This window comes from Xenopus laevis, chromosome 8L, assembly GCF_017654675.1.
Source record: "Xenopus laevis strain J_2021 chromosome 8L, Xenopus_laevis_v10.1, whole genome shotgun sequence".
Taxonomy (NCBI): Eukaryota; Metazoa; Chordata; class Amphibia; order Anura; family Pipidae; genus Xenopus; species Xenopus laevis.
In genome coordinates, this window is record NC_054385.1 from 29,102,515 (window position 1) to 29,116,883 (window position 14,369).

At 38.6% G+C, this 14,369-nt stretch overlaps 2 protein-coding genes across 2 annotated transcripts in view; both read left to right on the forward strand.

Annotated features, from left to right (window-relative positions):
- The window catches only part of XB22063314.S (provisional ortholog of yrdC N6-threonylcarbamoyltransferase domain containing S homeolog), a 55,678-nt gene extending 53,921 nt beyond the window's left edge, over positions 1-1,757 (forward strand). The window contains exons 10-11 of the mRNA XM_041572607.1: positions 110-204; positions 423-1,757. Coding sequence (XP_041428541.1) covers positions 110-204; positions 423-514 — 187 coding nt within the window. The 3' untranslated portion in view covers positions 515-1,757. The remainder of the gene's footprint in view (positions 1-109; positions 205-422) is intronic.
- The window catches only part of LOC121393141 (threonylcarbamoyl-AMP synthase-like), a 77,857-nt gene that overhangs the window by 8,836 nt on the left and 54,652 nt on the right, over positions 1-14,369 (forward strand). The gene's annotated exons all lie outside the window — the stretch shown is intronic.

Genomic DNA, 14,369 nt, shown 5'->3' on the forward strand with positions numbered 1-14,369 from the left:
AATTCAGAGAAGGACTGCGATATGGTAGTCGCAAATGCTTAATTCTGATTGAGGCTTTTTTTGCCTAGAGGAACTTTCAATTTATGTGCAATCTCTGTATTTCCCTTAGGCGACTGAGTGATAAGCTGGATGCAGTTCTATGTGATGGATACTCCAATGAGCTTGTGGGATCCACAGTAGTAAATTGCACCAAAATAGATGAAGGTGAGTAGTACATGGAGAGAGAAATTCCATCCTGAAATTCCATCAGATCTCTTAGTCAGTCTGTCCAAATTGAAATATTCCGATGCACCTCCTGACATTTGGGTGGGGCAAAATTCTTCTTTCTAACCCTATGCAGCTCTTCTGCACCTTGACGGAATATTTTAAAATGCAGCTGCTTGCTTCATAGAGATGATCATAATGGATCCTTTCTTTTTTAGGCATCGTAAAAATCCTGCGTGAGGGCTGTGTGCCAACCACTAAGATCATGCAACTATTTGAGAGAGCCAAGAACACTCAAGGGGTTTTGTAGAACCACAGTTATAGATGTCTGGAACCTAATGATATGTATAGGAGCCCTGCTGGCAGGTCTCAGGAAACTTGAACTACTTGAAATGGTCATTTATTTAAATGTTTATTTTTAATATATATTTATTTATCTTTGTGCTGTATAATGTAAATTGTTTTATGGTAGAACACTACCCATGTTTACAGAATGCTAAATGTGTTAACACGATGACAGTGATTTATTTTAAAATTAGCTTTTATACAAAAAAATATACAAATGAAATTTGGAACCAATTTGAAAGCAACCCATTTTTTCTCTGTTCCCTATTGTGTATAATAATTATCCAATTGGTCCTATTGCATTTGTCTGTATAATTATATTTTGATGTGGAAATGTTACTGTCTAGTTCATTAGGACAGTTGTAATTCTGCAATGTACATGTCTGTAGTTCTGTGTTCTATATTCTGTTTATTATGATTTTCCCTGTTTAACTCATTACATGGCATATAACATATATAGATATAATCTATGGTGCTAAAACAAAAGTTCCATTATGCCAGTGCTATAGTACATTTCTGATCAGTAATTCCCTTCTGCTGTGTGGTGAAAGGGATGGCTAGATTACCAATAGTGGCATAAGTCATGTAAGGTGACCATTCCTACCATTTTCTATAAAACCAGTTGGGAAACCTCTATGTGCTCATAGATCAGAGGGAATGTATGAGGGACTTCTCAAAATCATTTACCTCCAGAGCACTGAATGGTAAAGTACAAAAACATGTGAATTGTGCCCATCTTTGCACACTATTCTGCACTTAGTAAAATACCCCTGTGTGTTTATAATCAACATATGGACAGATTTTGTTTTACATTTCTGCACATTTCTTAAGGCTTTTGTCATAGCGGGTGGATTCTCTACTGCCCTTGGCATTCCCATAAAAGTCTGTGGGTTGTGTTATCCTCTAGTAAGAATCTGTTTGGTGTGACATTAGCCTAAGGCCTTTCTCACATGCAGTGCAGTAAAATACAGCATTATGGATCATAGAGCAACAGAACGCAGCAGGTGTCAGTAACAATGGCTAGTGTTAATTTACCTCAAATCAGTCTGTGAATGTTAATTCTAATTTGTTTCTTATCACTTCATTTGTATCTGTTTGTTAATTGTATATTTTATTGTTGACAGAATTGTATTCATTCCTAAAATCTTTGAAATCATATTTGTAATGTAGTAAAAACATGGCAAATAAAGCATTGATTTAAAAAACAATCCAGACTTTGTGCAGCAGGTAATATTATATTTTTTGTGGAATCCCCTCTCCATAATATGATTCGATAAAATGATCCTTCATCTGAATCTAGTCCTAATCTTCATAAGCACTTGCTTGTGCACAAGACCGGGGTCCTCAGCCTTTTTTCACCTGTGTGAAACATTCAAATATAAAAAGAGTTGAGGAGCAACACAAGCATGAAAATAATCCCTGGGGTGACAAATAAGGGCTGTAGGCTATTTGGTAGGACCTATGTGGACTGGCAGCCTACAGGAGGCTCTGTTGGCAGTACATCTGTTTTTATGCAACCAAATCTTGCTTTGAGGTCACTGAGAGCAACATCCAAGGGGTTGGTGAGCAACATGTTCCTCCCTTGCCACTGGTTTGGGATCACTGCACTAGACACTTGTCAGTGAAACTTCTCCATGTTCTCCATGTGTTTGCTAATTTGTTAGTATTACCCAACCACCACCCCAATAATGCCCCATTTATTTTGCCATAACAGTATGAACAGGCAGGAGAAGCAGGTGAAGGCAGGACCTTTTGCAAAAATATGTTTTATGCTGTGTCCTTCAGCTGCCACTGAGATTTGGTTTGCATCTGTGCACAAACTTTTTTATTATTATTATCCTTTATTTATTTATGTCCTTAGGTGCCAAGTGTAGAGAGTTCAAGCACTTGCGGAAACATTTGTCCATTAAGTGCTTTCTTCCCCATTCATAAATGAGTGTGCATTTACACATTGGATAAAGTCAGAGTTCTAAATAATTAGGCAAGCTGAAACACTTAGGTAATTAGTTTATTGAGAGTAGAAAATGAATAATAATGACTGCAAACATGGGAAATCTGCAGTTATACTATAAAGATGTTAGAAATGCAGTTCTCCAGTAAATGTCTCTCTTTACAGACTGAGATAGAATTATAAGGGCGATACCAAAAGGCAATGGTTGCAATTGCACAATTACATGAAGACAATCTGCTTCTGAAAGATATTGGATGCCATTTTCTGACCACCATTCTTTTAAAATTAAATGATTCTCTCAAGAGATGAGTTGAGTTTTTTCAACCTAACTTACCAAGAAACTTGATACTTCCTGGACTATTCACCAGTCTTGTATAAGCTCATTTATTTATTGACAGTTTTGTACCTTCTAAGTGGCCATGCCAAGGACAAATGTTTTGAGTCAGTATCTGTGATGGTCTCTCAACACACTTTCCTATAGTTTGCTGTTTGAAGCAGCCTTCTTTACTCATTATACATATAACTGGCAAATTGAGTACTTGTACAACAATGTAAAAATATTCAGTCATCAATTTGTGACCACTGATAACTCTGTGCCATTGCCGAGTCCCCAAGATAAATCAGGCCATCTACAGTATTTGGATGGTTTTTCAGGTAGGGGCATTCTGCCCTTTTATATATAAAACATATATGGAGGGTAGTTAAGCAAGAAATAGGGGCCTATTTTGGGAATAGTGGCTACACGATGAACCACAACATTTGCAATATAATTCCCTCACTTCAAAATAAAGAGTACTTTTTACATATGTTATATGGCCTCTCTATGGCCTCTAAACCCCTCTCAAGCATTCGTCCTTCATAGCACATAAAATAGCAAAAATAAAAGAATAAATTAAAGGTGTATTTTAAGACCAAGTTGTTTAGAAAGTATACAATTTATTTAGCATTCAAAAATCTTCAATTTCAAAATCTGGCTGGCCAGAAACACAATAAATAATCAGTAAAATACATAAAAACAATTGTCAAATTAGTTTAGGTGGTCACTTGTTTAAAATTTTGTAATACAATATTTACTCCTAGGTTATAATAGGTGGTTTCCCCAATTTCGTAATAGCAGTTACATTAATTCAAAGAGCTGTGATTTAAAGATTTAAATGTGTGAGGTGTGAGTTATAGTTCTCCAATTCAGTGATTAGGTACAGTTGTAAACAGGAAGTGGTATCTTACCTCTCTTTATATACCCTACTCTTAAAGGGACCATATCCATAATTAACTCCAAAGTATATCACATATTAGAATTATTACACTACAGAAAAGGTGCTAGCTCAAACCTACTGTTCAACTGCTTTGGGTAAAGGGTACTTAGATTAAATATCCATTTCTGCTCTTTACATCTCAAAACCTTATCTCTATCTCCTCCTCTCTTCAAAGTGGGAACTCCATCTATAGCAATAAATTTCAGGTCTTTTAGATTCCCCCCATGGACAGATGTACAATGTTCATAGAAATAGGCAGAATATCCCCTTTTCCCCAATTTTCTTTCTCCTGATATTACTCATGTGTTCCCCAATTCTTTTTGTTAGTGTGTGAATTGTTTTCCCTATGTATAATAAGTTACAGGTACATTGGATAAGGTAGACCACATATTTCAATTGGAATTATAAAAATGAGCTACCTGAAATTTTCCAGAGTCGGCTTGCATTCGGAAATGTCCCCCTTTTTTGACCCAGTCACATTTCGGAACAATGCCTACACGGGAACATTCCTTTTATTTTTTGTGGAAGAAAATTTAATTGATTATGTTGTGAATTTTTATTTTCACTAGTACTGTTCTCCATCCTTAAACAACTGGGACATATTATGTCCTTAATATTTGGGGCTCTCTTAAAGATTACATTCGGTTTTTCATCTAGAATCTTTCCCAACACTTTACCCTCCATAAGAATGTGCCAATGTTTCTCTGTTTTCATTAGGCAGAAAAAGTAGCTGGAATGCTATGAGATTTTGAATAAAATGAGGTGATAAGCATTCTGAAGAAAGGTCAGGAATTTGAAAGAAACTAGTCAGGATTTAGAACAGGGATCAACAAACTGTTTTACCCATGAGCCACATTTAAAATAAAAAAGGCTAGAAAGCAACACAAGCATGCAAAAAGTCCCTGGTGGTGCCAAATATGGACTTTAAAGGCAAGTTAACAAAGGTTTTCCCAATCAGGTAGAACATGGCAAATTGTGACCAAAGCATAAACAAACCTCATTATCAGAGTCCTGTGATTTCAATTGGTTCAAGCAATGACAATGACAGCTTTGTGCCTTAAGCATAATGTAGGAATCCAGAGACAGGGCTGGAACTAGAGGTAGGCACAAAATGCCGAGGGTGCAATGGTGGCTCTTCTGCCTACCATCCCCTCGTTGCAGCGCTTCTGTAAGTCTGGCATACTGAATCTCCCCACATCTTATGTTCTGCTGTCTCACTGCTGGGTTTGGTGCAAACTCACTGGGTTTGGTGCAGAAGTTGCAAACACTTTATACCCAGCACTGCTAGAAGCAAAATTATTTGTACTCAATTATTTATAGCATGGTCTGTATACAAGCAGACTAAGATCCCAACCGGAGGCTTTGGACACACATGCGGTCCTTCGCGATGTTTTCGGTGCGGTTCGTGACGCAGTTTTTAAGAAAAGGAACCACTAGCGGTTTAAGCTTAGGCAATGGCAACTTACACTAGCGTATTTACACGGAGGTCAGCTTTTTTTAAACCGCGGCCTGAACCGTGGCAAAGATCTGCATGTGTGCCCAAGCCCTGTAGGGATAATTTACAGCTTTCCATAATGAGGTGGAAGGTGGAAACAGAGGAGACAATTGCTGTAGTAAATTCTTTTCAAGACTATTCACCAAACCAGGTTCCTCCACTGGCTGAATAGGAAAATGCCATAAAATACTCCCGCACAGTCCACCAGGGTTCCTGGATGGGCAGGCCCAAATAGGTACAAGGGATGCTGAGAAGTTCTTTGTTCTCGGTTCATAAACAAGTCTCATTTGGTTTAGAAGTTTCCCAGAATGGGCAGGCCCAAATAGTTTGCTGAGAAGTTCTTGCACTTTACTCTCGGTCCATAAATAAGTCTCATTTGGTTTTTAAGTCTCCCAGTTAACAGTATAGTGATTAAGGCAGGCAGCTAATTTAGCCACATTGGTGATGGTGAAGGGGAGCCAAATTCCTACTCTGAACAATGTAATGTTTCAACTCTCACTAAGCCAGTTATTTAGGGCTGTACTGTGTCAATGTACAGAAACCATTCACTTCTTATCATCACTTAAGATTATTTCAAAACTGAAAATAATTGTTATTATAGGGAAACAAGATGAAAATAAAATGCAATCAAATGCAATTGCGACACATTAAAAAGATCCTAAATAACTTGCATATAAACAGATGTATATGACTGTAGGAATTCACCTGTACCAGTATTTACCAATATAAAAATTAACATATGTGACTAATTGTCCTGGCCTAGTGGAATTTACAGTCTGTATCATACGTAGCAATCTTGTCTAATAATACGTAATCAATAGCACATGGTTTGGCATTAAAGTTTCCCTACAAATGATACAAGCGGGTGTGTCAGAATTTAAAATAATGCTTCCTACAGTATGCAGAATTAAGCACCACAACCACAGCTTGCCTCAACAAGAAACATATATTAAGGATCTTGCGTGTCTATGAAACTATCCTGGCAGAATGGAAAACTGTATTGTACAGAGCTTGGCAGATAACAGTCAAATGAAAAAGTTTGGGAACCCCTCTAAGCCTGCATGATAATTGACTTCACTTTCAACAAAAAATATAATAGTGGTGTGTCTTTCATTTCCCAGGAACATCTGAGTACTGGGGTGTTTTTGAAAGATTTTTAGTGAAGCAGTATTCATTTGTATGAAATTAAATCAAATGTGAAAAACTATCTGTGCAAAAATTTGGGTACCCTTATAATTTGAATTCATGTAATTGCTCAATACTGATTACTGGCAACACCAAATTGGTTGGATTAGCTCGTAAAGCCTTGAACTTCATAGTCAGGTATGTCCAATCATGAGAAAAGGTATTTAAGGTGGCCAATTGCAAGTTGTGCTTCTGTTTGACTCTCCTGTGAAGAGTGACAGCATGGGATCCTCAAAGCAACTCTCAAAAGATCTGAAAACAAAGATTGTTCAGTATCATGGTTTAGGGGAAGGCTACAAAAAGCTACCTCAGAGGTTTAAACTGCGAGTTTCAACTGTAAGGAATGTTAACAGGAAATGGAAGGCCACAGGCACAGTTGCTGTAAAACCCAGGTCTGGCAGGCCAAGAAAAATACATATGCATATGCAGAGGATTGTAAGAATGGTTACAGACAATCCAAAGATCACCTCCAAAGACCTGCAAGAACATCTTGCTGCAGATGGTGTATCTGTACATCGTTTTACAATTAAGTGCAACTTGTACAAAGAACATCTGTATGGCAGGGTGATGAGAAAGAAGCCCTTTCTGCACTCACGCCGCAAACAGAGTCGCTTGTTGTATGCAAAAGCTCATTTAGACAAGCCACAGTCATTTTGTAACAAAGTGCTTTGGACTGATGAGATAAAAATTGAGTTATTTGGTCATAACAAAAATCGCTTTGCACGGTGGAAGAAGAACACCGCATTCCAAGAAAAACCTGCTACCTACTGTCAAATTTGGTGGAGGTTCCATCATGTTGTGGGGCTGTGTGGCTAGTTCAGGGACTGGGGTCCTTGTTGAGGGTCGGATGAATTCCACCCAATATAAACAAATTCTTCAGGATAATGTTCAAGCATCAGTCACAAAGTTGAAGTTACGCAGGGGTTGGATATTCCAACAAGACAACGACCCTAAACACACTTGGAAATCTACAAAGACATTTATGCAGAGGGAGAAGTACAATATTATGGAATGGCTGTCACAGCCCCCTGACTTGAATATCATCGAAAAACTATGGGATGATTTGAAGCAGGCTGTCCATGCTCGGCAGCCATCAAATTAAACTGAACTGGAGAGATTTTGTATGGATTAATGGTCAAAAATACTGCCATTCAGAATCCAGACACTCAACAAAGGCCATAGGAGGTGTCTAGAGACTGTGATGACAACACAGAGCAACGACAGGGGCATGTAGATGGGTAGTGTTTAAACATAGGGCAAGCTCCATATGTATTGCAGTTTAGCTTCTTACCAGTCATCATCTTCACTCCCCACCCCCATCAGTCCCACTGGGCAGTGGCATAGAGTGCGCTGGGCCCCCTGCCAAAAATTCTTCAGAGGGGCCCAGCGCACCCTGATCCACATCCTCCATCCCACTTCTGCCCACTTCCCATCCGGACCCACCCACTCTCTGCCCTGTGCTTGGGAAGGGGGCAATTCCTGTTGGCTACAAAGGAAGCAGACCTGCAGTCTGGACCCCCTTTTCCCCGGACCACCCTGCAACTGCTGGGTCTGGGTCTGCTTTCTCTATAGTTACACACTGCCACTGGGCCCCCTATATGTCCTGGGCTCCCTATAGCTCTTATTCCCCACACATAAGCTGCAGGGTCTGTTTCCTTTATAGTAACACTCCAGATTTTCAGAAAAAAGATTGGTGAGTTTGTACCATAGTAGCTGTGGTTAAAAACACATCTATCAAGTTCAACCTTTTGTCCTAGCAAAACCCTCCTGCCTTCTAGCAGATTGTTGGTATAAAGCACACAAGGGGCATGGACAAACATTTTGTTACTACATGATTGTGTCATAATTGAGTGAATAATCAGGACTGGTCACGCAGAATATGAATAATGTTCAAACACTATATATTCATTCATTTAAAAGAGAGCACTGTCTCAGGCTTGCCTTTATATTTGTGCAGGTGTATATTTAGGGTGGTTTTGCAGAGGTATTTTTGACATTGTGCTTTAAAATGTTTATTTCTTATTTTAATCAGTGGCAAGACTAGAATTAAGAGGACTCCACAGCAAAATCATTTAAGGACCCTCTTTGGGAATAAGACCTCAATTTGGGAAACCTCAATTTTATATTTCCTGATTTTAAGTTTTCCGCTATCTTCCACAGTTTTAGTGCACCATTTTTACACCATTTTTTCTAGTCCCCTGAATATGTAAAATGTATGTAGTGATACCTCCTGGACCTCCAGGTTGAAGGTCTGCTTGTTATGTTCCATAAGACTTTGGGGTATATTTATCAAGAGTGAAGTTAAAGATCGGCACAGTCCTCTAAAGTGAAATTCCACCTCTCCACATACTTGTCTATGGGATTTTGAAAGGCGTATTTATCAAAGGGTGAACTTTCACCCATATGGGCTCCTGCTAAATTCTTTATTAAGGGGTGGCATCTGCTAGATAGTGAACACTTACTGCCTTTCTAGGCGAGGGTTTCTAGTGGGTTAGATCTCCAAAAGCTCCTCAGTGTTTAAGGTGGGTCTATAAGTTGCACATGAGTGAGTTCCAGCAGGGCAGCATTTGCATCACTCCAGACAGAATCAGTGAGGCCTGTTTATTGATGGTCAGATTTTAGTGGTTTTAAACGTTTTTGAAACCACGACTAAACTCACAAACACTATGGCGGTTATTTACTAAAACTCGAGTTTATTTTTTTTTCTAAAAACAAAGTTGACAAAACTCCCTTTCACAAATTGAACTCATTTATCAATCATTTTCTTTTATCAATAATTTTTCTCCAACAAGTTGGAACGAATAAATGTTGCAACAAAATTTGTTCGTACAATTGATGCTTGAAAAACTCGGTTGTATCTAATTGTCGCTGCTCAATTTTACCGGATTATTGGACTTTACTGGACTTTTATTGGACTTTTACCTTGACTTTATCAGATTATCCAGCGCAGATCACAATGTCAAAAAACTATTTCAAGGACATCTGCCATTGACTTCTACAAGACCCCAACAGGTTTGAGATGGAGTATCTTCGGATTCGTATTTTTAGCAGCTTTGAGGTATTATAAATCTCTAAAAAATGTAGTTTTCCTCTTAAAAACCTCGTCCAGATAAATTCAATTTAATAAATGGGCCCTAAACTACAAATGTCATGACATTTATTAAAAGATCCAAATAAAAAAAAGACAAATGGAAAATAATGCCCTAAAAAATTATAAATACCTCAAAAAAAGTGAATGTGAAGGTGTAACGTTTAGGGAGGCTCAGGGTTTAGGATTAAAGGAATAAGAGTAGACTAAGCAGAGCTGTAGGTCCCCAAATGCTGCCTAGCCACAACTCCCTCCTTCCCCTCCCCGCCATGAATCTTATATTAGGCAAAATAATTAGGCCCATGATAATCTTCATCCCCCATAACCAGGCCTTTTAGATAATAAAAGGCTGCTGGTATTAATAGTCTTTAGAAAGTTGATCCAGGGACTGGTCCGATTGCCGTTTTGGAGTCAGGAAGGAATTTTCCCCCATCTGAAGCAAACTGGAGATGGCAACAGATTGAGTTTTTTGCCTTCCTCTGGATCATCTAGATTAAACCTGATGGACACGCTCACCCTCCATTACTAACAGTGTCCATAATCCACTGATAGGAGCCAGATCACTAATCGTATTTCCATATTGGATAGGGAACTACTGGAGGGAATTATATAGTTAGCAAAGCAGAGGGGAGTGGAATCCCAGTCTCACTGACCATGGGATTTGCCACAGAGAAAAATAGTGAGTGAATGAGTGATGTGGGTGTGTGGAAGTGTGTGTGTGTTATTGTAGATTATTCTTAGGGAAACATTTTTGTTCCTTACACCTCCCAGTCTGATCTGAGGAGGAGGGGTCCCATGATGGCTTATATCAGCCGCTACCTGGCCAGATAGGAAACTACTGCAGCAAGTCATCGGGTGAGCCATTTGCTGCAATAGGTGTGTGAATGGACAGTAACCTGGTTGAAGCCTTGACGTGGCGTTACTGCTCACATGTTACTGCTCACCTAACTTACCATGAAGTTTGATACTTCCTGGACTATTAACCAGTCTTGTAGAAGTTCATTGATCTGTTGACCGTTTTGAACCTTCTAAGTGGCCATGCCAAGGAAAAGCGTTTTGAGTCAGTATCTGTGATGGTCTCTCAACACACTTTCATATAGTTTGCAGTTTGATGCAGCCTTCTTTACTCATTATACATATAACTGGGAAATTGAGTACTTGTACAACATTATACATTGATCTGTCATCAATTTGGGATCACTGATAACTCTAAGCCATTGCCCTATCTCCAGGATAAAGAAGGACATCTTTTGGATGGTTTTTAGGTAGGGGTGCTCTGCCGTGTTATATTTAAAACATGTAAAGAGGGTAGCTATGCAAGAAATAGGGGCCTCATTTGGGAACAGTGGCTCATCATCAACCACAACATTTGCCCTCACTTCAAAATTAAAAGTGCCGTTTGCATATATGATATACCCAGGACTGGCCTCTCAAGCATTCTGTCTTCATAGCACATAAAATAGCAAACACCCTCATGTGAATCTCTATTTTAATCTCTTTTAATTACCCAGATTTACAATTAATCCACACCTTCTGCTACAAATGATACATTTTACCACCTGTTACATGATATAATTGAAAACATAAAGTAACTCTCCTGTCAGTGAAAGTAGCAGGGTTATCTCAGAAAAGATAATGAAGCCTTTGTGCATTGTGAATGTGTATAAAACTATTTTAAGTACATATTTTTCAGTCATGTGTTTTGATACAAAGAAAAAAATCAGTTCATTCTATTTGGGGATATTAAAATAATTATGGAGGTCCAAAGATGAAAAGGCCTTCATGTGAATGAATTCCACGTTGTAAGTTTGGTTTGCAGTTTGCCAACGGTTCAATATTTATTTACACTGGTGTTCCACTTGGAGTAATATTCCCCCTACCCATTGTTGCACTATGCTGGTGATTTTCCTTGAGTAATAAGTAGACAAGGGCTCACTGATGAGTAATAGTAATGTTATTGCTGCAGACAATAGAGATGTGTCCTATGACCTTAATTCAGTTTTTAAGTCATTATTATTATTGTCGTTATGATTAGTAATGCTGAGACCAGGGTGTATATTGCTGTTAGAAATGGCTTCTGTTTATAATTCAAATAATGTTTGATTTTTTTTGAAATCCAATGAGTGAAAATCCCTCTGAGAACCATCTTTGTTTTTATGAGAGGCAGAAAAAGTAGCTGAAATTCTATGAGATTTTGATTAAAATGATGTGATAAGCATTCTGAAGAAAGGTCAGGAATTTGAAAGAATCTAGTCAGGAGTCGCAGTATAAACTTCTGTATGATTTAGAGCACCGATCAACAAACTGGTTTACCCATGAGCCACATAAAATAAAAAAGGCTAGAGAGCAACACAAGCATGCAAAAAGTCCCTGGTGGTGCTAAAATATGGACTGTAATTGGCTATTGGTAGCCCTATGTGGATTGGCAGCCTACAGGAGGCTCTGTTTGGTAATACAAATGGATTTTATACAACTAAAGCTTATCTCCAAGTCTGAAATTGAAAAATAAGCACCTGCTTTGAGAGCAACAGCAATAGGGTTGGTGAGCAATATGCTGCTCATGAGCCATTGGTTGGGGATCACTGCTTTAGAGCATATGAAATTTTGAAGGCAAGTTATCAGAGGATTCACCCCAATCAGGCAGAACATGGCAAATTGTGATCATATACAAACCTCATTATCAGAGTCCTGTGATTCCAACTGGTTCAAGCAATGACAATGATGGCTTTGTGCCTTAAGCATAAGACAAGAGACAGGGCTGGAACTAGAGGTAGGCAGAAAAGGCCTAGAGCACAATGATGGCTCTTCTGCCTACCATCCCCTAGTGTGGCTCTTCTGTAAGTCTGGCATACTGAATCTCCCCACATCTAATGTGCTGCTGTCTCACTGATAGGTTTGGTGCACAAGTTGCACACGTGTCGGAGGGGCTTGCATTGAGCACCCTCAGCTTTATGCCCAGCACTACCAGAGGGAAAAGTATCTGTACACAAGTATGTATAGCATGGTCTGCATACATGGACAAGCTCATAACTAGCAGCTCATAGTTAACAAGCAGCAACATCCAGAACACAAAGAAGATGGGGTCAGGGCAGGCTTTTTTATTGACCCCAGACATAAATAGTAATGATAATCATTGGATTATTTACAGATTTCCATAATGAGGTGGAAGGTGGAAACAGAGGAGACAACGGCTGAAGTGAATACTTTTCAAGACTATTCACCAAACCAGACTCAAGAAGCCTCCACTGGCTTGATAGAAAAATGCCATAAAATAATCCTGCACAGTCCACCAGGGTCCAGAATGGGCAGGCCCAAATAGGTACAAGGGATGCTGCGAATTGCACTTTACTCTCGGTTCATTAATAAGTCTCATTTGGTTTTAAAGTCTCCTAGCTAACAGTATAGTGATTAAGGCAAGCAGCTAATTTAGCAGATTTTTCCGTAATTTGGATCTTCATACCGTAAGACATTAAATAAACCCAATAGGCTTGCTTTGCTTCCAATAAGGATGAATTATATCTTAGTTGGGATCAAGTACAAGGTACTGTTTTATTATTACAGCGAAAAAGGAAATATTTTTTAAAAATGTCAATTATTTTTATAAAATAGGGTCTATGGGAGCCAGCCTTCCCGTAATTCTGAGCTTTCTGGATAACAGGTTTCAAGATAATGGATCTGTTACCTGTACTGTTTTATTACTACAGAGAAAAAGGAAATCATTTTAATTATTTGGATAAAATGGAGTCTATGGGAGACAACCATTCCAAAATTCAGAGCTTCCTGGATAATGGGTTACCAGATAGTGGATCCCATACCTGAATAGGATTGAAGTAACCATGCTAGCGCATATGTGGTTCTTAACAATGGCATGTGGATTAGAAGAGATCATTAAGTACCCAGGACATGAATATGACGGTCCAGTTGTGCCACCAGAAAAACTGTACAGGACGTGTTTATGTTCTTCTAATGGGACGATTCATAGATCTATGAGCAGAGGATACATACATCCTACCCAAAACCTCACAGCTGTAACTACATGCTGGTGCCTCCATATTTTGTAGATGTACCCATATTAAGGGACCATGAATACATACTACAACTACTGTAAAAAGTTTTTATACTTTTGCCTGTTCTTGTTGGACCCATAGGATCGGGGGCACTGTTTTAGATTAGAAATGTTTGGTATATCAATTAAAAATTATGCTGAACTTAAAAGTAGTTTCATAACTTGATCCATTCTATATGCAGTAGCTCTTTACCTGCCATAGATAGAACCTACAATACAGGTATGGGACCTGTTATACAGGAATCCGTTATCCAGAAAACTCCAATGTACAGAAAGGCTGTCTCCCATAGATTCCATTTTATACAAGTAATCCAGATTTTTAAAAACAATTTCCTTTATCTCTGCAATAATAAAACAACTACTATAATAAAAAAATACCTTGCAGTACTTGATTAATCCTTATTGGAAGCAAAACCAGCCTATTGAGTTTATTTAGTGTTTAATTGATTTTATAGTAGATTTAAGGTATGAAGAACCAAATTACGGAAAAATCCATTATCCGGAAAACCCCAAGTCCTGAGTATTCTGGAAAACAGGTCCCATACCTGTGCTGGAACTCAAATTACCAAGTGCCAGACGGTAGGCTTTACATTTCCACTGTTAGTGGGAATTCAACTGGAATGGGAAGAATTAATGGACAAGCCGACTCTACAAAATGTTAGTACAAATGCGAACAGTGGTGTTTTTATACAGGTCATGGAACTCCGAGGTAACTTCTAATATCCTCATATTTTGCAACTGGGGGTACTTTATTTATTATAATACACAAGTTTCGGTGA